Below are 26784 nucleotides of genomic sequence, written 5' to 3'. Positions count from 1 at the left end.
TATTCTTGGCTTTGGCATATCTCCTGAAGCCACCCACTCTTTTCTTTGCTTCATATTTACGTATAGACAACATTTTTCATCTCCCGTAACAATTTGGTATAAAAATTGTTGTTTATGGCCCCGTGCTGCTTGATGGCATGCAAGATGTTGAGCAGCAATTTGAAGGCAATTTTCTTTGTTGTTTTCATCAAGCTGGTAGGACACCCAAGCTTTGAGTTTTTTGAGAAAAACTTGGAGCTTGGGTATTTTATAGGATCTATCAACTTTAATGCAGCCCTGGCCGGGTTTATGACCGGGGTTGCATTTATATTGATAGATCCTATAAAAGTATTGTTTTTAATTATAACTCATATCATAAATTTTAATTAAAAATAACATTTTTATAGGATCTATCAATATTAATGCAGCACTGATCATAAACTCATCCCCGGGGGCGGCTATGTGATATCAAACCTGGCCCCGGCCATAGCTTACTACCTTCAACAGGGCCTTTAGATGCTCCTCATCGAATTCTGATGGTCATCCCCTTCAATGCGAGCCTTTGAGGTCAAAGTTGCCACTTTTGAACTTTGCAAACCATTTTTGTGCTGCTCACTTTCCTATGAAACCTTCTCCATACACGTTGCATATGTCCCAAGCTGCTTCGGCTGCTTTTTGACCTTGATGAAAAGCGAAGAAAAGCAGGTGTCAAAAATGTTGATTTCTGCCTCCTGGATATTCCATTTTAAAGCTTGGAAAAATAATCAAAAACTAAGTTTTTCAAAAAAACAAATAATACAGGTTTGTAGAGCAAAACAAGTACTATTTAAAGAATATCAACACTTTACCGTATAACGCAAAAACCGTTATGAAACAAAGGAATACAAAAACCGAACGAACTTTCTTTACAACCCAATAGTTTTGAAAATATAGACAACAGCTCTGGAGAACATTTCTGCAAGACTATAACAGGTATGTTGTCCAGATCATAATCTGTAGAGGAGTCTAAGCAGGATATCACTTTAGATACAGAAGCTGGAGTGATACAAAAAAGGAAAACCATGGAGAAGAGTGAGATTTGACTTGGAATTGTCTAAGGGAATAAAAGATTCCATGCCAGCCTGAATCTAAGAAGTTACATAAGAAGCACAATTGTCAACAGGAAGGTGAAAGATTTCTACCCATGGGCTATCACAGAAAGAATTCCAGTCAGGTTTAAGGTAGGGGGATTCTGATGATGAAGAAAAATGAGATAATAGTTTTAGAAAGATCAAACCACGATCAGAAGTTTTTAACCAGACTTGTACAATTAAGTTGCACCTCTTCAATATTATCTTCTAAATGTTTGACCAGATTTATACAATTAAATTCCACCTCTTCAACATCATCTTTGAAGTGATTTGTAAGAAAAATCAGATTTGTACAATTAGTGTGTAATTTATTTGTATTTGTAGTTTTTAGCTTTTTTATTATCAAAAAGAAAATCGAAAACTTAATTTAAAGAATTATGCAATTTAAATAGTTCATGCAATAAAACTTTACTATATCAATTAATTTATTAAAATATATTGCTAAAATTTAATGTGAGTAGTTTGAGTTAGATATTTACACTAATTATCAGTTTTAGAAACAAGCTATCACCTTAATCACATAGTAATCACATAGTAATCACTTTACATGATGTATATCAAAATCACAGCATTCAATTTATTCAATTTATTCCTTGTTGGTTCAATTTTATTACATATTGTCTATATCATATTATTTCTCATTTGCTTTATTTTATGGTCTGTGTAATAACAAGTCTACTAATCCCTTGAGAATACGTAACCTCCATTTAGGTAAGTGTAAACTAGGTTCTGGTGATTTGTCAAGACAATCTTTATTTCTACTTATTAATATTTTACTATCACAAGAAGACCACTTAGTCAATTATTACATTTATTTCTGCATGTGATTCTTGTGCTTCTTATATAACCTGTTCAAAATTGTTTTTGAAATCATCAAGCAATAATAGCATAGCCCTTAAGTGTTGTAATGCAATACTAATTGCCATATTTTTTTACTAAAGCAACTCTAGATACATGTAGCAAGATAATTTCGTTTTGAATTTTTACGGAAAAATATGATATAACTCTTTTTTTCTGTTTTATTTATTGATTTTAAATGGCATTTTCAGTTCTGGAACAAAATCAGAAAATAATTCAAAATAACTCCAAAACATTACTGTTATTCAGTTCAAAGAGTTTTTCGTTGTTGCTCTAAAAGCTAAATGTCATTCTCTTAAAAACAATAGCACTTTTACAATACATTTCAAATTATTTGCCATATGCGTTTTTCTTTATTTAACACATCTTCATTGAGATGGTCTATTCCTGTTCTGTGTTTAAATCCTTGTTTATATGCTAATTCAAGATGTTTTTTTGAAGATTTATTTTCAGAAAACTGTATTCCTGTACAAAGATTTCAGAAAACCATTTGAAATAAGCTAATTTTTATCAATAAATTCAAATGCAACGATTTTTGTTTTTACTATTTTTTATTTGCTGGTAAAAACGCCGTTAAAATCACTGAAACATCTTTTTTGAGGATTCCTTTTATAATGGTTACCTATAATACTTCTTGGTGATAACTATACCAAAAATATCTGTTGTTTGATGTCAATTTCAACAGGTCAAATAGGAGGGTCTAATTTATCATAATTGAATTTTGCTAAAGTACTGCTCTCAATTTGTATAATTTTATTAATTTCTGAAATATTTAGATATAATATCTTTAATATTTACACTATTAGATCCTGATTGATCATCTACATTCTTGTTCTGGTTATCAATGTTTTAAAGCCTTGTTTAAAAATTTTATCCAATGATCTAGCAAGGCTATTCAATTTTTTTGCTTTCTGAATCTGTTTTGTTCTGTTTTGTGTGCTGCTTTTATAGCATCTTTTCAACATTTGAGGTATTTAAATATTGAATGCAAATGTAATTAAACAACAACTGAGTTATAAAATGTTACCAAAACAGTTTAAAAAATAAATAAAAATTAACAATTTGAAGCAATAAAACAACAGAATTATAAGATATAATGTTTCCATTGAAGATAATGCTTCATTCTAATGTTGTATTATGATGATGTTACATGTTGGTGAAACATTAGAAAATAGTCCTCAAACTCATAATAAAATAAGTTTGTAATCAAAAAGTAACTTAGTAATAATAGTTTCCTAAGATTTTGGCTTCTAGTACAAGTTTCTTATAAACAGGTTTCTTATTAAAAAAAAGTCTGTTTTTAACATTTGGGACCTTGTAAAAATAGGAGGGGGAGGGAGCTGATGTGATTGAACTTGTTTCACTTGCAATAGTGTAGCTCTGATATATATATAAATACTTATTCCATTAATACTAGTAAAAATTAAGTATTTTCATAAGACTGTTAAAATATTTAATTACCCTTCCATCCTCAAGCTCTATTTCTAACTTTCCATTACATATATCATTCTGCAGAAAACCACCAATCCATACTTCATCGATATCAGGAATCCATATTCTTGTTCCCTATAATAATTATAAAGACAAATAACTTTGCTCTGATAAATCAATCAATATATTTCTGAAATAAATTTTACAAGGTTAAGTAGACACTAAATGATTATTTTTTATTAAACTTAAACACTCGTGGTTCCACATTTATGCAGTTTGGACAAGTTTGTAGATCAAAACTATTTTTATTATGATACTACCACTATGATTACAAGTCATCTTACCAGCTTCTTTTACAGGTTTACAAGATCCTACTATCCTTACTCTAAGAAAAATTTGGGGCTTTATTTCAGAGATTTCCTACTAGTATGAAGTTGGATTTATAAAAACTAAGAAACCCCTGCCCCTATAATAATGCCAATAATAATAGCAGTAATAATAAAAAATAATAAAAATAATTATAATGAAAATAATAACAACAACAACAATAAATCAATAGTTTACAATAGTAAGAAGAAAAAAACATGAAGAACAATAAAATATAACAGATAATATTAAAAATATTAATTTACACACTTTAATCTTTTCCTTGTTTTTACTTGGTTTATTTAATGCTTTCTTATTCTTTTATTTTTTTTTATTTTTACTTTATCTATTCTATTTTTCCTTTTTATCATCAAACAATTGTTTTTGTTAATTGCAATAGTTTTATGAAATCTTGAAATGTTTTTTAAGATCTATAGAATTTTTATAAGATCATATTATAAAACATAACATCATGTATCATATACACATTACATAACATCAATGATGATGATGATGATGATGATGATGATGATGATGATGATGATGATGATGATGATGATGATGATGATGATGATGATGATGATGATGATGATGATGATGATGATGATGATGATGATGATGATGATGATGATGATGATGATGATGATTTAAAAAAAAAATTGTTTAGTTTATCCTTTGCATCTCTTAGGTATATACAGTAAATTGTTAATGCACTTGTGAAACCCTAAAATATCTTTTTAAAAGACGAGAAATTTTAAAGGATTATTTTAAAGGACAGAATAAAGTAAACTTTTTTTTTTTTTAATAAAAACATTGGCTTTTTATATCTTTTTTATTCAATTATCTCTTGATCCTCAATCCCTCAATAAACTTTTCCAACTTGTTATAGATTTCATTTAACAAATATTGCATTTTGCTTTTTTTTTTTTTTTTGTTTTGCTAAATAATGATCAAATAAAACATATTTACCAAGGTATTTTATATAAAGCAAGAAACATTCCAATTTCTTATTTGAAAGAGACTATTTGGAAAAGTTAAGTCTATGACATAAGACCACTTTTGAGTGGGTAAAGATAACAGGAACTTTTAAACTTCTGGTGTTTTATTCCTAGTAATTGTGTCACAATATAAACAATTTAAATGTATAGCCATATTTTTATATTTCAATTAAGTATATTGATTGAAATACTTACAAGTGCAATTATTTCAATTCATTTCATTTAATAAATGCATACAAAGAGTAAAAACATCATAAAATATAAGGGTACCTTCACATATAAAGAGTGATCACTCATTTCTAATGATTTCAGCTAAATGCTCATTATCTTTCGTTACTATAATACATATGAAGGCTAAGTATATAGATACCTGTATAAAATATAAGAAAGTTAATAAAAACAAATTATTTTAAATATAGACAGAAAAGTTCACGTTTTAATATAGACACCTATTTTTAATGTATGCACCTATTTTTAAGCAATTATTATTGATTATTCATTAATGTAGGCATAATAAAATAAATTCAAGTGTATTTATATTAACAAAAATAAATATTATAACTTCATAACAATAATAAATATTAAGGATTAACAGAACAAATAGGATGGGATCCGAAAATACGATATAATTATGAAGTTTTCACGTTATATCGTTATAGCGACAATAAAATTTACTTTAATTTAAAGATTTTAATAAACGTTTCTATTTTCCGAGTTCAATTGCTTGCTTTTTTTTTTAAATGATTTAATTTATTTACTCTAGATTTACGAGTAATTTAATTTACAATAAAATTAAATTTAGTTTCGCTCCCGCTTTAAAAGGATAAAAAATTATTTATATAAGAGTCGATAATAATTAGTTAGATTATCTGAGATAAAAACAGTTCTTCGTCTAACAAATTTTACGTCCACACTTGAAGAAATTCTGTTAAACAGTTTTAAACTTTTATTTATTATGAGTTTTTTAAGAATGAATAGGAAAACTTTTACACATGTCATTTAACCGTGATACCAAATTATTTAAAAATAATGCAGTTCATAAGACGCAAATAATAAAAATTGGTCCACTTTAATATTGACAATAAAACTGTTTTAATATAAGGTCATAAGCCTATAAGTAAATGCAACCACAAGTATGTCGATTAGTTACAAAAGTTATTATTTGATTATTATTTTCGCTATGACAAATTCCAATGGTTTCTCTATTACTTGCAGTTCAGAGGCTTGGGATCACAAAAGCCTTAATAAAAAAACAAATAAGTTTTCCATGCATATGGATATATTAATATTATTGCATATGGATATATTAATATTATTGAAGGAAAATGTTATCAATTCAGTTAAAATAAATAATATATAAGATAATTTCATTATCAAAAGTGGACTTAACTCAAACAACGCATTTTTTGAAGTAATTTCCCTGTGATTCTAGTCCCCCAAACTTAACTATTCAATGTACTCCATTAATCTCAATGTTAATGCGGTAGGTGTTTGTAAAGAATCAGTTGGCAAATTTGGACCGGGAAGTCAAAAAATTTGGACTTTTAGTTAGCAGTCGGCAAATTTCAGCCAACAACAACCTTCCCCCCCCCCCTCCCCGTTTTTTTTTTAATCGCTTTGGGTTGGCCCTGCTCGTGTTTCTGTAATTTGCATTCAACCTTTTCTTTTTTCGAAGTAAAGTAAAAAAATTTTTTAAAAAATAAAAAAATAAAAAGTTTTTATTTTTTTATTTTTTAAAAAAAGTTTGTTACTTTACTTCGGACCTGCGGGATTGCTCTTTAGTAAAAAAAAATTATAGATAAAAATTTTTGAGCAGGCTGCATATACTTTTGTATAAACTATTGCTAGGAAAAACCCAAAATCAAATAATGGTGCAAAATATTTTCAGCACAACTGGAACTACCCAGCAAACATGTAAATGTGGAACTAATTATAAATTATGATTGATCGTACACGAAGTATATGGTGTATGATACGGGGTATACACTGTATTAAACAAAATCGTTGTTTCAATGTTAAATCAAGTTTATTGCGTAAGATAAATTGCAGTAAACTGAAACATTGAGTAATCGTTAAAGGTGTAAAGTAATTTAGTCGAACAAAAAAAACTTTTATTCAAAGTTGAAAAAGTCACTTTTGCGTACACTTTTGACAAGATTGAAAAGCCTACACGTTTTTAACGTTACTTAAACATTGATAAAACATCGCTTTGCTAAAAACACTTACGCGTGATTATCCCATTGTAAGTTTTACACATCACATCACAAGAAACGTATAACCAGGTTAGTCTTTCTTTTTTATTTTGATTAAAAGAGTGCCAAGCCAAAGATGAATCCTCAGTTGATGTATGTACACTTCACTGTGGCTATTCAAATTTAAAGAGGGGCGGAGGGGGGTTGTTGGGTGCAATCGACACCGTTTTTTATAAGTACCTGAATTTTTTACGGTATAAATTATTTTAATCAAAAATATAGAGAGCAATAGTCTTAGTACTTAATATGAAAAGATTATATCAAGGATACTGCTATTCAAGCCACACTTGTATACGCAAAACCAATTAAAGGTGAGAACTTGTCTCATAGAGAAGTTTTAACCAGTGCCTCAGGACCTAATTTGCCCTGGTGGGGGGGGGTTATCACAATTTGACATCAGTTATTATTTTTTGGTTATTAAATAAAAATGATTAAAAACATTCTCCTAAAAATCGGTTTTCATTCACGTGGCACAGAGGCCCTCTTTATGAGACAAGTGGGCCTCTGTGCCACGTGAATGAAAACTGAGTTCTAGGGTAGGACCCCGGGAAATTTTTTAAAATACTAAGTAAGTTGCTGTAAGTTTTAGCTACATTTGAAAAATGGTTTATTGAAAAATAAAGATAAAGAGCTTATAGCTGTCAAGACTAAGTCATGTTTTAATTCATTTTTATTTAATAACCAAATAATAATACCTGATGTCAAATTGTTATAGAGATAAAAAGAAAAGAACAGTTCTTTTTCTCTATATATAGAGAAAAAGAACTTCAAATGATACTAACTGTCAAGTGGTTATATATAACAACTTGACATCATCTAATATCATTTTATGATTATTAATCAGTGTTGTAACCAAAACTAAAAATCTTAACTAACTACACTGAAACAACCGTAACTTAAAAATTTTTAAGCCTTTTATGTAATAATTAATAAAAAAAACATTTAATGACAAAACGGTTTTAGTCGACCAGCATTAGTTCACTAAAAAGTTTGTCTAATTTTAGTTCAATTAAAACTAACCTTAACTCACATTTCTATTATTAATAGGAACTTTTCTGCAAACAAATTTGATATTTTATTAGAAAATTTACTAAATAAAATACAAACTTATCTATTAAAGTTATTTTTTTTTTAAAACAAATAAAAAAAGAAACAAAAATAATAATTTGGGGTGCATATATTCGTTTAAAGAATATTTGATAAATGAATACTATTTGTCAAAGTGAATGAATATTTGCAATCATTCGACCAGAATTCATTATTCGTTGTATATTGAATACTAATAAGTTCCTCGCAATTAGATTAAATTTGTTAGGTCTGAATCCACGAAAGCTTTTCCTAAAACTTTTTTTAAATCTATCAATTGTTTTAACTGATTTATAACTTTTTGTTTTTATAACCGAGGCGCAGCGGTTGTTTACTTGCCTCAGAAACAAAGGATCCCTGGTTCGAACCCCACCTCTGGGAAAGTTTTGCGAAATTGGTTAAGAAGGAGGCGTGAACTTCTTACTAAATGTTCTTCCGCGGTGCTCTGTGATAAGATAGTAAGGACTTCTTGAGTAGGATTGCAATTCTTCTATTTTTTCCGTAGGAGAGCGTGACTCTAAACTAATTAATATTGAAATTTTCACTGCGTTCTCCTTCGAAAAAAAGAGGTAAATGGCTATTCTTTTATCCCTTATTCTTTGGGCTTTATATCCAGAATAGATCTAAGCTTATTTTTGAAATCTGTCTTTTAACTTTTATACATTAATTTTGAGAAATGATTTCCTAAATAGCGTGGCTATTTTGCAAATTTTTGATATAAGAACTTCCTCATCGACAAGCCTGTTGCTTATTTCGTTCTAGCACTCTTTAAAATCGCTTTTTAAAATTGCATTTTAAAAAAAGTTGCTTTTGTTTTATCTCAATTGATGTTGAAAATTTTTAGATTTCTTTAGTTTCTCTCATTTATTTAGCGAGTAAAATTTATTGTTATTATACTTTTTAGCTCAATAAAAAACTTCTATTCACCAGCAACGGTAAATGACGTTTAGTTTAAAGAATAGAACGAAATATTTTGATTCGAAAAAAAATTGTCATCAAAACAATCTCTTATTAAAATGCAATTTAAATTAAAAATAATATTTTTTAAATTAAATTGTAGGGCCGACAACATGGGTTTTAAAGTGGAGGGGCATAATCGTCAATTTCTAAACAAATGTCTGAAAAAAAAGGTCCTTTAAAAAAAGACTAAGGGAGGGGGAGCCAATGCCCCCTTTTAAGTTTAAAAATCAAATGCAAAAAATCTTACATGTTTTTTCATTTTCATTATATTTAAGATTTTTCTTTTTTTTTTTATTAAACGTGCGAACAGACTATAATTAAATATAGTCCAATCGCATGCAAAAAACGTGCGAATAGACACTCCGTATAAATACAGTGATTCTTATCTTTTTGAATAAAATTTAATCTATAACATAATCTAAAATTGGTATTATTGTTATCATTATTATTATAGTTTAATTAAATCTTTACATAAATTTCAGTTTCATTTATAAAAACTAAATAGATAGTATGTCTACTACATAAAATTTTTATAATTAAGAATTGTTTTAATGTATATAGACATGGTATAACGTTTTTGTAGACGTGCATAAAACAATATCTAAGCAAAGTTTCCATACAGCAACATCAATTTATAGAAAGTTTTCAGGTCTCCGAGATTTGACTTCACCGTCACAATATAAACAGTAGCATTTTCCTCCATTTAAACTGTTAAATATATTAACTGTTAAATATATTACCTGCAATTAATGCTTAGCAACTTAAAATCTGCTGCTAAGTAAAACTTTGCATTGTTGAGCATTATTTTCTCATTAAGAAACTAAAGGTTTTTGTAACATTCTTGATAAAAGCCAATACCCAAACTTTATCACAAGTAATTTTGAACACTTGACAAGATATTTCTGTTTCCATACTAAAAACATTCATTACAACTTTCGAGGATCTTTTTAAGAATCATCATTTATTCCCTCATGAATAATAACTTTATCTACATCTAGTTATTTAGCTAGTATTATCATATTTATATCATATTATATATATTTATTTAAACTTAATTAAAAACTTTGGTTTAATGAACATTAAATATTATTTCATATTATTTATACTTTATATTTATTTAAACTCAATTTAAAATTTTGGTTTAATCGACATTAAATATTATTTCTACAAAACTCATTAAATAAATTTTTACTTAGTTAAAAAAGTAAAAAAAAAAGTAGTTCACTATTTTAAAGGGAGGGAGACAAATTTGCCCCAATTGCCTAAAAAAAGTTGATTTTCTTATCAGGATGTACACCTAACAATTGATTCTCTTCATAGATCAGTGTGTTTATTTGTACTTAATGGCAATTAAAACTTTTGAAGTAATCAAATTTTCAACCTAAACGTACAACATTTGACTAGTGGGTATCGAAATATAATCATTTTAATGGGATTTTCTTTTCTTTCCTTTAGATTAGAGCGCTTTCTACTAATTTATTACAATCAAGCTAAATCAGCATAAAATATCTATAAATTAATCAAAATTGATACATTAAAACACATAAAATATGACTCATACTACTTAAAAAGATAATCACTGTATTAAAATACAGTGATTCTTATCTTTTTAAATAAAGGAACTTTAAGCTATAACATAATTCAAAATTCACAACAATTTATATCAAATAAAATTACATCGCATTTTTAGCGATTGCATCTTGAGTTGTTTCTATCAATTTTTTTTTTAATTTATTATGCTTTTAACAGCCGCGGCTGTTGAAAGATAATAATATGCAAGACCATATATTTGCACTCAAATTACTCTAAAATGAGATTGTTTTTTTGTGAATAAATTTGCTTGAAACACAATAAGAATACCAAAACTATTTCTCTGAAAAATTTATTCTTTTTAATCCTTTTTAAAAAACGTTTTTGTCATACCCCTCATCTAAATGCGTTAAAAAGTTGAGCAAGGAGTACTTATGGTTTTAATGGTTTATTCCTATTAATTACTCCCTCTGCGTCTTACAATGAAATCGATGCTTCTTGTTTATTAAAATGTTACAACTGCTGCAACAGCAACAGTTTGCTTCTACTTTTTCTCTCATATTTGTATATTTGTATCATACTATATTTTTATGTTTGTATCGTATTATATCATATTTGTATTTCAATATTTTGATTCTCAAATAATGAATTAGTTCTTTTTTTTTCTTTATCTGTTGTACTATTTAGTCATTCTAGTGCTAGATTTTGAGACCACATTATATCCAAATTATGTGTGCATGTACATACATATGCATGTATGTATGTATGTATGTATGTATGTATGTATGTATGTATGTATGTATGTATGTATGTATGTATGTATGTATGTATGTATGTATGTATGTATGTATGTATGTATGTATGTATGTATGTATGTATGTATGTACATACATACATACATACACGCATACACGCATACACGCATACACGCATACATACATACATACACGCATACATACATACATACATACATACATACATACATACATACATACATACATACATACATACATACATACATACATACATACATACATACATACATACATACATACATACATACATACATACATACATACATACATACATACATACATACATACATACATACATACATACATACATACATACATACATACATACATACATACATACATACATACATACATACATACATACATACATACATACATCACGGTCGTTTATATATTAGGAAAAAGCGCTATGTTTAGGCACTCATGCGCCAGTTAATAGAAAAAAAATTTTGAGCTTTTAAAATGGTTGCGGTTCTTAGCTACGAACTATATTTTAGATAGCAACCATTGCTTTCTATGTTATTTGTAGAACTGATTGATTTTACCATACTTTTGACCTAATTCAATAAATTTATATCTTAATTGTATCATAAAACCAATAAAAAATGGAAAAGAAAGTCTTATTTTTACTTAAATTTATATTTTCATTCAGGCTTAATTGTTGCTAATTAGTGATTTTGTTTATTTATTTGAAATCCAATTTCTCAACTTCTGACTGTAGGATTTCCGTAATTTTTTTTTTTAATTTTAGATATATCTTTTCTGTAATTATGATATTTTTCTGGTTGTTGCTTCAACTTTTTTTAGGTGTAAATTCTAGATACTCATCTAATAACATTTTAACAGAGGTAACTACTCAGAACTCTCTCAAAACGTCATGCACTCGAGTGCATGACGTTTTGAGAGAGTTGGGTGCTTTTTAGACTAAGAAGCACCAAACTCTCTCAAAATGTCATTATGTCAGAATCAAGAATTTATACTAAGAATCTTAGTTTAGTTTTTCTATATTTAGATGTTATTAAAATATAACTAAACAAAAAAATATCGCAAACGAACTAGGCACTTATATATGTACGTAAATGATGTGCATGTATAATATACGAATGATGTATCATTTATATGTAATGTATATGCAGTAAGCATTATATGCATATTGTATGTATTAATATATGTGTGTGTTGGTGTTTGTGTGTGTGTGTGTGTTATGCATGTGATGTACCATATTTTATTTATTATATAAACTATAATTTAATTCAAGATTTAGTTCAAATATAGTTTAATTTTATAAAATAAATACAATACATAATATTGTTTACAATAGTTCTCTTAAAAATTTTAAACATATTCTTAAAGTTTAGCCCACATTAAATTTGTTTATATAATAATTATTAATTAGTTTTCTCTCATTGATTCATTACTGTTTTATCTTTAGATGGAACTGCACTACGAAAATTTAAATTACTTGTGCAGGACTTGTGCAAAATGGATTGGAAAAAGACAATATAGTTTGACTAATAATCTTAAAACTATAATAGAGCAAGTGTTTCTTGTTAAATTCGAAGAAATAGAGAACATTCATCCAAAAAATATTTGCCACAAGTGTTATTGCACTATTAATAATGCAAACAAAAGAAGAACAACAACTTCTTTATCTCTGTATACTAACTGGCAACCACATAGCATAAACTGTGCCACATGTCAGATGGCTGAAAATGTGCGGCATGGTACAGTTTTCACACGTTCACTTTTAAAAAAATCTAAACTCATAAAAAAAATATATATATCTTGTAAATACAAAAAATGTTGGACAATTGCAATGTTTAACTCAATAAAAGAAAATATATTACCTATACATAATTTAAACATAGGTATTGATATATCAGAACTACAAAATGAATTGAATCCTTTTTTAGAGCTCTGTTTATGTTGTAAATGTAATAAAATACCACAAATGCCTGTTACATTGAAAAGCTGTGAACATTTATTTTGTTTTTTATGTCTTGTGGAAGAAATGAAAAATAAATATATTGATGAGACTTTCTGCCCAAAGTGCAATAAAAAAATTTATATTGATGATATGGTGACCAGTAAAAAAACTAATTCTCTTCTTCAGATGTTAACTCTTGTATGTAATTTATGCAAGCAAAAATTTAATGCATTAAAAGAGTATGAAATATTCAAAACTCACAAAAGCTTATGTCATAACGAATTACTGTTATCAACATCATTACTGACTTCATCAAGTAATTCAAAAAAAAGTATAAATGATATCTTTGAAATAAATAAAGACAGTGATATTCCCCAAGAGCTAGAAGAAGCAGCCTTTCATATTATTAAGCAAAAAATGGCAAAAAGTGGACAAAAAACAATTGAATTTAAAAGTGGAGGACCTCGAGTAAGTCTTTATAAAGATATGTCTTTATAAAGATAAACATTTGAAAATTTATTTTTTATAAATAAATATTTTCGTGTTTTATTTCTACTTTTCAGCCAATGATTTTTACTCATGCGCCAAAAGCTTATGTCAATAGTGCTCAGGCAGCACAATCAACATTAAGATTGCGTAATACAAATATTGCAAAGCATTTTGAGACTTTAGCAGGCAATTTAAACGATGCAGTTGCAAATCAAACAAGTAAATTGCTAAATTCATTATCACAAGACACAAGGCACTCCATACTAGATAATGCAGGACTAAACCACTCTGAAATAAGTGCAAGTGTGATGGTTGCAATGAAAACTGATATGGGAGTACCATGGGAAAAACTTAAAATTATGTCTAGGTAAATATATATATTTTTTCCTTGAACAACTTGTTTCACCATCAGAAGGTTCATCAGGAAAGTAGCTTTCTGATGAACTTACTGATGGTGCAACAAGTTGTTGAAAAAAAAAAAAATCAAACTTTTTTTACACTGTGTTTCATCTATTAAGACAATAGATGAAACACAGTGTAATAAGACTTATCTATTAAGACACATCAGAATTCATTTCTGATGTGTCTTAATAGATAAGTCTAATTGATGATACACAGTGTGAAAAAAGTTTGATAAGTGATTTTCTACTAATTTATATATATATATATATATATATATATATATATATATATATATATATATATATATATATATATATATATATATATATATATATATATATATATTGTTTTTACAGGTGGCTTAAGACTTATAATATGCGTCAAATGCGTCACAAAGAGTAGTTGCTGAAAATTGGTCAGGCAATGAAGTTATTGTTGAAAATGCTCCTTTCTTTTTTGAAAAAGATGAGAAAGATAAGTTAGAAATTAAGGAAGTTCCTTGGGGTTATATTTCTGATTTACCCAAACATATATTTAGACATCTAGAAGAGTTAGAGAAGTAAGATATTTTAGAATTACAGAAAGATAATAAATAATCATATTATATATATATATATATATATATATATATATTATATATATATTATGTATATTATATATATATATATATATATATATATATATATATATATATATATATATATATATATATATATATATATATATATATATATATATATATATAACTTATAGTTTTTCAGTATTACTTAACTTTTCAGTCCATTATTATTTTTTTTTTAGTTGCAATGATCTTGTGAATCATAATTTTATTTAAAATAAAGAAATCACATCAAAATTGGAGGAGATTATGGTGGTGGAAGTTTCAAGATGAGCTACCAGATAGTTAATACCATAAATCCAAATAGTTCTGAAAATACTATTGTTTTTAACATATTTGAATCAAAAGACCTCAGAGCTAATATTAAAGTAGCCATGGCAAGATTTGAAAAACAAATAGAAGCGCTACAAATAATGAAATATAAGTATGTTAATAAATTATGATGTATATATATATGATATGATATATATATATATATATATATATATATATATATATATATATATATATATATATATATATATATATATATATATATATATATATATATACTGTAAAATTTACATGTTAGATATATATATATATATATATATATATATATATATATGTATATATATATATATATTTAATGTTTGTGTACATACTTATAGGGATAATAGTATCAGAGTATTTATTTTTGGAGATTATGAATTCCTTTGTTCACTGTATGGAATTTCCGGAGCCTCAGGTGAGCAGTTTCATTACTTTTATCTTAATTTTTTTAATTATGTATTTCAGGACAGGATTTCAAGACAAAATAAACTTAAGTTGGGTAGGTCTTTAGAACTGCCCAGGAGGCTGATAATGTCTGACCACTAAATCCTGCTTTGTTCATTCACCTCACCAAAATAGGATTAGTATTTAATAGTTGGTAGTTTTTTAGGTAAACATTGTTGTTTATTCTGTTACGCAACCACAAATGAAATGAAGGTTTGCAAAAAAGAAAGAACAGGCATAGAATCTCGTACCTTGGAAAATCTGCAAGCTGATTTTGAAAGATTTATGAAAGATGGTGGCATTAAGAAAAAGGCCAAGTTTTATAATAATGTTATAGCAGAGCCTATCCTGAGAATACCTTTAAACCAGGTTAGTTTTTGTTTTACATTTTGTTAATATTTAATCCATAGTTATTTCCCATAGAATCACATTGACTATATTTAAATAATAAATTTATTTTGTTCTCTGCATAATTAGGTGTCTTTACCAAGTCTGCATATTGCTCTTGGTGTTTATCTCAAGTTTTTTAACATGTTTGAGGAAGAAGCCCATGAAGTGGACATTATGATGGCAGCATCATTAAAAAATAAAAATTGTCTTTTATCTCAACCGTATCAAGACTATATTTTAAAACAACAAAAAATTTTGAATCTAAAAAGGTGCATTGATAAACTAGATGACCAAATCCAGCTGGTTAATGATACTGTAGCTATAGCCATATTGAATAATGAAGATTGTGTAGAAAATATTCAGTCACTTTACATCCCTCAACTCAATTTGCTAAACGAAACAAAAATGGAAAAAGTAAAAATTGTTATAAAATTTAATAAATATAACTTTGTGAAAATAAGATTGTTTTATGTTATTTTTGACATGCGGATAAAAAACATGTTTTTTTAGAAAACGAACTGATTTTTAAGAAAAGTGAGGGACCATGCATTCAACAGATTGAGTTGATTTTGCAAAAACTCAAGGTACAGCGACAAGCATATCATGGGAAAAGTTTTATAGGAAACCATGTACATAAAATGCTAAAAGTAAATATGTGCTATATGTTTTACATATAATATTTTATATTTTTATATATAATATATATTTAATAATTATTGTGCTGATGATAAAATAATAGTGATAATTATAAGCTGAAAGTACCAAGTAATGTATCATTTGTGTATTTTCAGAAAAAATCTATATTAGAGCTTTGTAATTCTGTTCCGCTTCTTGTTTATAACAACGGATTGTCTGGAACAACTGTTCATGAAAAATCAGTTGAAATCAGTAGCAAGTATAAACAACTTTTCAATAAGCTTTCCAATTGTTATAGCATATTTTCTTCAAAAAGTACTATGACAATAATTGAATTAACACAACTAGGTATGTTTTATGTAATAGTTTTGTAAATAAAATAGTTACTATTTTAAATAATTATTTTGTATTTGTTTAACATTGTAGTGCCTCTTTACTGCTTGTTTTATTGTATTGCATTAAATTTTTCTAACATAAACGTAAAAATCTAATTATGTAATAATTAATAGCTATATTTTAAATTTTATGGTATAGTTGACAACTATAAACTAAATTGCAAAAACCTAAACAATAAATTATATAATAAGAATAAAGACATAATATAATGTAATTTTTTTTCTTCTGCTTAACCATTTGATAACTGTGTTTTTGTATACAGAAACATATGTTGATGATTTAATGCAATTTTATCATGCCAAATGGCCTCAGGGTTCAGTGCCACCTAAGTTGCACATGATGGAAGATCATGCGATACCATTCTTACAAAAATGGGGTGCTGGCTTTGGATTCTATGGTGAACAAGGAGGTGAATCAATTCATCATGAGTTCAACAAATTAAAGATTATATATCAATCTATTCCTTCACCAACAATGCGATTAAAAAGCATAAATCGCACCATTTAAAAACTAATCCTAAAAATAGAGCGCTGAGACCTAAAATTAAAAAAAGAAAAAAGGAAATGATATCTGTGTTACATTTTAAAAATTATATGTCAATAAAAAAAAGTCAAAAAAGAAAATGTAAATAATTTAAAATTGATATTTATTTTTGACTTTATATAAAAAATAAAGTTTTATTTATTTCAGAAAACTTTTTTATTTGAATTATTTTTATGTATATATAGCAAATATAAAAAGTTGAAAAAAGAAAATATAAATAATTTAAAAGAGGTATTTATTTATAACTTTATATAAAGAAAGAATTTTTTACATTGCAGAAAGCTATATTTTTAAGAAATGACACCTGTCATTTCTTATGGGTATTTTTCTTGTTTTTATCAACATAAAAAAAATTATATTTTGTTAAAATAGTTACTAATAAGAGGATATAAAGTAATAGGATTAAATGTAAATATGCTACAAATAATTTAAGCAAGGTAGTTATGTTAGTTTTTAAATAAATGTAACAAATTTATAATCATTCAAAATTTCTTAAACTAAAAAGTTGAGTAATATGAGAATATTATGTATCCAAAAAAGTAAAAATTTTCAAATAATTATATCCATTGTAACATTGTTATATTGCTAATAAACACCATAAAAGTATAAGGTAATTCAAAGAACTTACCAATAACAAAAAATTAACTGTATTTTTATCCTCAATTGTCAAATCCAATTGATTGTAATCCAAGAAAGTTAAATACCATATTCTTTATTTTTCATATTTCAAAGAATTTTTTCAAATTTGTGTCAATGAATCAAAAATCAATCAACATCTCAATTGATTTTGTATCTATCAACACAACAAAATGTACATACAATAAACCATGTTACTTCCATCTAAAAGAGAAGAAAAACACACACATATATAAATATATAAATTAGTAAAAACTCTTATTAAATTTTTTTCTTCACAGAAGAAAAAAATTATATAAGCATTTTTGCTAATTTGTTATTGCTCTGTTCTTTAATAACATTCAGCACTCTATTTGTAGAATACACTAACATAATTTATATATAAAAATATATATATATTTATGTATATATATATATATATATATATATATATATATATATATATATATATATATATATATATATATATATATATATATATATATATGTGTGTGTGTGTGTGTGTATATTTATATGTGTGTGCGTGTGTATATATATATATATATATATAATATTATTATTATTGTTATTATTATTTAGATGGAGATAATTATGGAATAACTCATTAGTCAGATAACAAAGTATACAATATTAATTTTAAGATAAGTAAGAAAAATTAAAAGTAATAATAAAAAATGAAACTTTATTATATTAGGCCAAAAAAAAGCTGAAGCAATAACCAAAAAAATATCATTAATATGGAACATATTTATCTGAAGTTTAAAAAAAAAAATTTTGAATTCCTACAGTCAGATTTTAAAAAAATCGAATTTAAATAAATAAACAAATCTGTGTTTTACTCTAAAAAGTAACTAACTAGAGATGAAGTTTAAGCGCGCTAAGACCATTTTAATACTATTTTATTGATGTAATTATGAAATTATATGTATTAATATACTGATATAAGTTAAAAACAAGAGTACAGCATTATATTTCAAAGAAAATGTTAACAATTTAACGGTTGTCATATAAAATATTTTATGTCGTTAAGAGCCGCAGTCATTTTAAAAGTTCAAGACTTTTTTAAAAATTTTAACGCATGCGTGCCTAAACATAGCGCTTGTAAACGACCGTGACATACATACATACATTTATACATACATACATAGATACATACATACATACATACATACATACATACATACATACATACATACATACATACATACATACATACATACATACATACATACATACATACATACATGCATACACGCAATGCGTGTCACGCATACATTTATATAAATATACATACATGCATACACGCAATGCGTGTCACGCATACATTTATATAAATACACATACAGGGGCGCCGCCAGCATTTTTTGGTCTTTGAGATAGCTAAATTCCAGACATGGAGCAAACTCCAAACATATGCGATGATTGGAGTTTGGGAACAAAAAAATTCCCAAAATTTTGAGGGGGTTGCAAATTTTATATTGTCATAGTTTTTAAACGCTGAGAGATAATACTATGAAACTGAAAATTTATCGATGAATATAAGTTTAGTTGAAAATAGTACAAAAAATATTTCATCAACGTGTTGCTCTCACGTTTGGGGCAGGGGGGGTTTACAAAATTTTGGGGCTTTTTTGTTTCCAAGCTCCAATCATCGCAATTTTTTGAAAAACATCCTTATTTGACATAAATATAATCATATGAGTGTTTGGAGTTAGCTCCATGTCTAGAAGTTAGCTATCTCAAAGACCAAAATATTCTTGCGACGCCCCTGTACACATACAAACACACATACATACATATATATATATATATATATATATATATATATATAATATATATATACATATACATGTTTATATATATATATATATATATATATATATATATATATATATATATATATATACATATATATATATATATATATATATATATATATATATATATATATATATATATATATATATATATATATATATATATATCTTGGATCGCAGCTTAGTTATCTAATCGTCAACGAAGAATTAAAACAAATGATCACACCACTGACTGGAAATGTATCGAAGCAGGTGTACTTCAGGGTAGTGTTCTAGGTCCAATCCTGTTCATTCTATTTATTTCCGACATTAACGTCTATCTTCCACCTGAAACCATCCTCGAAAAATATGCTGATGACATACTGACCTATATAATTAATGATAAATTTCCTACCAACCTGCCTCAATCGCTCTTTGGTCAAAGGTAAATGGAATGAAACTTAATGGCCCGAAATGTAAAATCATAAGAATTATTCCCAGATGCTCCGAAATTCAAGCTTTACCATCCATTGTACTCAATAACACTGAACTTGAAACAGTCAGCAGCCACAAATATCTTGGAATCATGCTCAATGAGAATATTGATTGGGATGAACAATGGACAAAAGTTCATAACAATATAAAATCAATACCATATCTGCTCAGATGTCTTAAGCAAATTGGTCACACTCAGCCAAACCTTTTACAGGTCTACCGATCTTACGCTATTAGCCACTTGATATATAGTGCTCCTATTCTTACTTCGTGCAGTGCTGCTGCAAAAAGAGAGATCCAAAATTTTCATAAAAATGCCCTACAAATTATTGGAATTGATGTAACCAATTCAAGCAGCTTCAATATTATTTTCTACATTAAAGAGTTACTTGACAGAATCTGTATTAATACACTCAAAAAGATCCTTGCAGACCCATGCCATCCTATAACTACTAATTTAACTCAAACCAACAGCAGAAACCCTAATAGATTCCCGTATGCTCCTAACACCGCAAAAACAACTACTTACCAGAAAACTTTTATTCAAAAATACCTCCGAATCCTTCGTGATGGCGTCAGTGACCTCTACCTCCCAAGCAATATTGGAAGCTCTACTGCCTTTTCGATGCATAAATAATATTCCTCCCCTGTAGTCTTAGCAAACTATTGATATTAAAGGACAGAAAAAATTGTACAATTCATTACTTGTAATGCTAATCAATTTTAAATAAAGATTTATAAAATAAAATAATAAAAAATATATATGTATATATATATATATATATGTATATATATGTATATATATATATATATATGTATATATATATATGTATACACATACACACATATATATATATATATGTGTGTGTATTTACGCACATATATGCATATTTATACACGCTCGTATATATAATGACCTAACCGATGATCTTGATATAATCAAAGAGGTGAAGGGCCTTTACACACGTACAAATATCTTAATTAGACGCTTTCATTTATGTTCCACCAGAGTGAAGGTTAAACTGTTTAAAGCATACTGCATTTGTTTATATGGTGTTCCTTTGTGGCAAAATTATAATGATAAAACAATGGCACGCCTTCAGTATTGCTACAACAAATGTGCTAAAATGTTTTTCGGATACAACAAATATGATAGTATATCTTACATGCTTTTAGAGTTCAGATTACCATCTTTTCATACAATTATCTTAAACTATAGACATGCTTTTCGTAAACAGTTGATGGCTTGTACCTTGGTGAATCACTCTATTAATTCAGTTAATCAAAGTTTAAAATAATACTTTTCTTTTTTTAAAAAAAAAAAACAAAAATAAAACTATGGACCTGGCTCCTAATTTGTACATGCTTGTTGTCTGAAATATATTCTATTTATTTATTTATTTATTATTTATTTATATACATATATATGCATCAAATATACTTATACCAATACATATAAATTTTTTTTTTAATTCTTTTTATTACATTATAAATAAGCATTTCGTTACAATATTTAAAATAAAAATATAAAATAATTAAAATATATATATATATATATATATATATATATATATATATATATATATATATATATATATATATATATATATATATATATATATATATATGTATATATAAATTAGTAAAAAACACTTATTTAACTTTTATCTTCTACTTTAAGTTTCACCATTGCTGGATCATCAGGAAGGGTTACTAAATCTCAAAAAAATTCAATTTATAGAAAAAAATATTTTACAGGAAGTTATAGATTATTATAAAAGATTTTTTAATTACTATATTTTTTTGTTAACGGGAAGTTACAAAAAGTAATTATTAAATAATTTTCTTTGGAATGGGGATAGTTTAATTTGGTCATTTGTTTTTATAATTTTTTAAGAGGTATTTATTTTCGTGCCTACATTTAGAAATTAATTCAGATTTTTTATTTAATAAATTTTCTTGATTTTAAATGAGTAATTATTTCAAATTTTTCTTGCAAACATAGCAGACATTTTTTGGAAATGTTATTATAGGCAGGGGCAGATTTTAGAATAGACCATTGTAAATTAAAATTTTTATTTTTTTCTTTTAAATCCCAAATATATTTTGACAGCATAGTCTCTTTTGAATATTTTTTGTGTTTAAACGATTGTTTGTGGTTGGCATAACGTTTTTTCCATTCCCTCTCGGTTAAGCCAATATATTGTTTATCAGGGTTATTTTGTGAGGAAACAATGCACTTGTAAATTACATTTTTCGAAAGGCATTTTCCATTTAGAGGGCAATCTATTTTTTGTTTACAATTACAATAATCAGTGTTTTTTTCTTTTATATGTTCATTTTTATTAACTGACGCGTCGTTGTGGCCTTTTATAATTCTTTAAATTTTGTGTACAACTATAACTTACTTTAATGGTATTTCTGTTAAAAATCTTATGTAATTTATTAGAGGGAGGAAATCGTTTGTCTACTAATTTTAAAAAATTTTTACCTATATTTGTTCAAACATTATCATCAATGTATATATATATATATATATATATATATATATATATATATATATATATATATATATATATATATATATATATATATATATATATATATATATATATATATATATATATATATATACATATATATATATATATATATATATATATATATATATATATATATATATATATATATATATATATATATATATATATATATATATATATATATATATATAATGATCGTTATTTAATAATAAAAGAACCCGGGAACTCGTAGAAGACCATACGGTCTTGTCGTCGAGCACCGCTTAGAAATGATCATGTTAAAATTTATAAGATATTTGCAAGACAAAAAAAAGTTAACGATGTAAGAAACTTAAAATATTCCGTTACAAATACTAGATACATTATTATATATTACAGTCGTTAATTTTTACCCCCTATTTAACTATTGATTTCTATAAATCAATAGTTAAATAGGGGTAAAAAGGAAGATCCCTAAAAAGTATATTGTTACATCTTCGATTGTAAAAATGAGTTTTTTAAGCTTTCGTTTAAAAGAAAAGTAGTTACTTTGATGAATAAAGTCCTTAGTAAAATTTTTTATAACTGTTTTATTCCATTATTATAAATAAGGAAAAGAAGAGGTCCTAATATGGATCCTTCAGGAAATCCACATGTAATATTTAATAAATTTGATGATAATGTTTCATCTGCGTAAACAAATTGTTTACGATTAGTTAAATAACTTTTTAACAATTTTAAAACATTGCCTGTTATACCATAACATTTTAATTTTTTAGCAAGAATTTTATGATTAATGGTATCAAACGCTTTTGCTAAATCAATAAATATTCCCAATGTGAATTTAGAATTATTAAATGAGTCTGATATACTTCTTGTAACCTGAATAATAGCATGCTCTGTTGAATTATTTTTTTTAAATCCATATTGCATGTTACATAATAATTTGTTTGATAAAAGGTGATTGTACATTCTGTTGTACAAAATTCTTTTTAAAATTTAAAAAAAAACAGAGAGGATAGAAATTGGACGATAGTGTTTTACATTAGTTTTTTCTCCTTCTTTAAATATAGGAATAATTTTTGATATTTTTAAATCATCAGGAAAAACACCCTCATTAATAGAGCGGTTAAAAATTTGGAAAAGTATGTCTTTTAAAACGTCAAAACAGTTTATAACGTTACCATTGACATCATCTGGACCAACTGCTTTTTTTGACTTTAACAATTTATAAGCACTTTCAAACTCTTCAAAAGACAAATCAAAAAAATTTAGATACGAGTTTAGAGGATCATATGTTGCCTTCATTAATTTTGTAGGGTTTGAAATTTTTTTGGCTAGGTTTTGTCCTACAGATACAAAATATTTATTAAATTCAGAAGCAATTGTTTTTTGATCAAGAAAAAAAATTAACATCTACTTTATTAACTGAGGGCAAAGATTGCGATGTTTTTTTAGTGTTACTCGTAATTTGTTTATTAGTTACCAAGTGCGTATATATATATACGTATATATATAAGTGCGTATATATATATATATATATATATATATATATATATATATATATATATATATATATATATATATATATATATATATATATATATATATATATATATATATATATATATATATATATATATACACACATATATTTACATATACACACACATAGATACATATACATAAACATATACACATTAGGAGCTTTTCAATTTTTTACAACAATAAATTTTTTAACCACCTTAAGTTCAATGTAATAATATTTTTGTGAGTTTAAGATAAAGTTGTACTTTTTAACAGTAAAGTGTTGTTATTGACTTTGATCATGTTGTCTTGGTAATATACTTCATAATTGATGCAATATATTTAATCAAAATTTCTATTTATTGAAAAATGTAACAGTTAACATTTATTGTTTTTATACTATATAGTATATTGTCACATAAGGTCAATAATAGCTGTTATTGGCCAATATAAGCTTATTTATTTATTTATAATCAGACGATTTCTGTCGAACTGATTATCTTAAATCAAACTGCCAGCCATTTTTTTACGTTAAAAATTGGCTCAGAGATAGAATCCAGCAGATTACTATCCAGTGGATATCTGGTAACAAAAATAGATATCGCACGCCTAAATTTTGAGAATTGGTTTTCGCAAAAAGGTAAACTATTTTATTAAGCAACACCAAAATTTAAAAATCTACATTTTGAATTTTATCAAAAATGCATCCTATTTACGATTGAAAAACTTCAAAATGATTTTATTTATGCTAAGCAAACCATTTATAATAATTATTAAAAAATATTGCATTATTTTTTATCTTGAAAAAAATAATTTATACATTCATAAAATGTAAATGTATAAAATATATTTTATACGTTTTTATTGAGCGCCAAGATTTTGATAGGCCACAAAAAAATAATAATAATAAAAGCTCACCACTTTGTATGCGTATTTTCTTTACACCTTCTATATGACCTAGGTGCTTCCCAACAAACGTTTAGTCTAAAAAAGACATTTTTAATACGTCTTTTAAACGTATTAAAAATTTTGTATATGCTTAAAAGACGTCTTTTTTAGACCGAATGTTGCTGGGTTGTAATATTCCCTACACCACTGTCCTCACTATAACATTCTATCTTCAACCAGCAATGTTTGATAGTATTGGGTTAATACTCTGACAAAGCCGTTAAAGCAATTTAATGAAGCTTTTTACATTCAAAGTTTTTTTTTTACCCATCAAACCAAGTTAGTTTGCTCGACATATCGAACAAGATTAATCGAACGAAAATGCACCTGAACGATTTACAATGTGTTATATAAAAAACAAGGGGGAGGGGCGAGACAATGCATAAGTTATTTTTTCAAAATCAACAGCTGCAACTGTTGAAGCAAACTCTGACTCTCTTAATGATTTTATAGATAGACCTTCTCTTGTTGCTGTACCATCAGGACCCCAGCTAGAAAGAAAAGAAAAAAAGAGAAAATGTAGGGCGACGAAACACCAACAAATAACAACGAATATTCACCAAAAGTCTATAGTCTATAAATGACAACAAACAGAAGAAAGTTATCACTCCAATGATGCAGTGGATAGCAAGTGTCATGTTGCCTTTTGATGTAATTGACAACGATGACTTTAAACACTTTGTAAAAGTATGTGCAAAAAGACAGTATAAGCCAATTTCTTTGTAATTTTCTCGTACCAAATTTCCGGATTTATACAATACAATGAAGGTAGCAGTTAATAAAACATTTAATAAAGACAAACCTCATCCGGATGAAATATCATTTTATCTGTGGAACAACAAGACCACCAACGCAGCATATGTTGCTATGACTGTGCACTACATTGATTCGGATTTTAAACCAACCGCTTCTTGGTTGCCGTATACAATTTCTCACAAACATTTAAAAAGGTTTAAACTTTCAAACAAAGCGAACTCTCTAACCTTTCAAGTGCAGAAAACGAAGTCTTAATAGTTGATGCAATTCTAAAACTCTTTGATCTGGAAGACGAGTTGTAGTCAATATCAAACGATCAACCCAATCCATATGAAAGAGGTTGCTGATCATTACTTATTGAAAATGAATGCCAGATTTCCCGAATGTGGAGCTAAGGTTTTAGAATATGCATATGCACAAATTTTCGATCCACGTTGCAAAGGATCAAAATTGGATGACATTGGGCAAAGGTATAATATGAAAATCTTTGGAATAACAAGATGAGATCTCTGAAGAAAGCTGTGTTTAACATGTACAGGGT

The 26784-nt window shown here is 26.6% G+C and overlaps 3 protein-coding genes across 3 annotated transcripts in view; 2 read left to right on the top strand and 1 right to left on the bottom strand.

Moving 5' to 3' along the window:
• The window catches only part of LOC100205824 (unconventional myosin-Va), a 121016-nt gene that overhangs the window by 84100 nt on the left and 10132 nt on the right, over window positions 1-26784 (bottom strand). Inside the window, exons 2-3 of the mRNA XM_065788037.1 lie at window positions 5033-5132; window positions 3429-3533 (exon numbers count right to left, since the gene is read on the bottom strand). Of these exons, the coding sequence (XP_065644109.1) occupies window positions 3429-3533; window positions 5033-5059 (132 nt within the window). The 5' untranslated portion in view covers window positions 5060-5132. The remainder of the gene's footprint in view (window positions 1-3428; window positions 3534-5032; window positions 5133-26784) is intronic.
• On the top strand, window positions 12606-16498 carry LOC136074380 (uncharacterized). Its single transcript, XM_065786688.1, has 5 exons — window positions 12606-13800; window positions 13896-14188; window positions 15493-15569; window positions 15765-15967; window positions 16076-16498. The coding sequence occupies exons 1-5, from the start codon at window positions 12838-12840 to the stop codon at window positions 16496-16498; spliced, it is 1959 nt and encodes a 652-aa protein (XP_065642760.1). The 5' UTR covers window positions 12606-12837.
• LOC136075313 (uncharacterized) lies at window positions 16500-17649 on the top strand. Its single transcript, XM_065788036.1, has 3 exons — window positions 16500-16635; window positions 16780-16972; window positions 17283-17649. The coding sequence occupies exons 1-3, from the start codon at window positions 16627-16629 to the stop codon at window positions 17525-17527; spliced, it is 447 nt and encodes a 148-aa protein (XP_065644108.1). The 5' UTR covers window positions 16500-16626; the 3' UTR covers window positions 17528-17649.

Source organism: Hydra vulgaris, chromosome 01 (assembly GCF_038396675.1).
Source record: "Hydra vulgaris chromosome 01, alternate assembly HydraT2T_AEP".
In the NCBI taxonomy this organism is placed as follows: domain Eukaryota; kingdom Metazoa; phylum Cnidaria; class Hydrozoa; order Anthoathecata; family Hydridae; genus Hydra; species Hydra vulgaris.
This window is presented reverse-complemented; position numbering and strand designations above follow the sequence as displayed.

Coding starts and splice junctions, on each gene's coding strand:
- LOC136074380 (XM_065786688.1), top strand. CDS start 12,838: ATGGAACTGCACTACGAAAATTTAAATTACTTGTGCAGGACTTGTGCA. Junction 13,801..13,895: donor TTAAAAGTGGAGGACCTCGA/GTAAGTCTTTAT, acceptor TCTACTTTTCAG/CCAATGATTTTTACTCATGC. Junction 15,570..15,764: donor TGGAATTTCCGGAGCCTCAG/GTGAGCAGTTTC, acceptor GTAGTTTTTTAG/GTAAACATTGTTGTTTATTC.
- LOC136075313 (XM_065788036.1), top strand. Junction 16,973..17,282: donor AATTGAATTAACACAACTAG/GTATGTTTTATG, acceptor TTTTGTATACAG/AAACATATGTTGATGATTTA.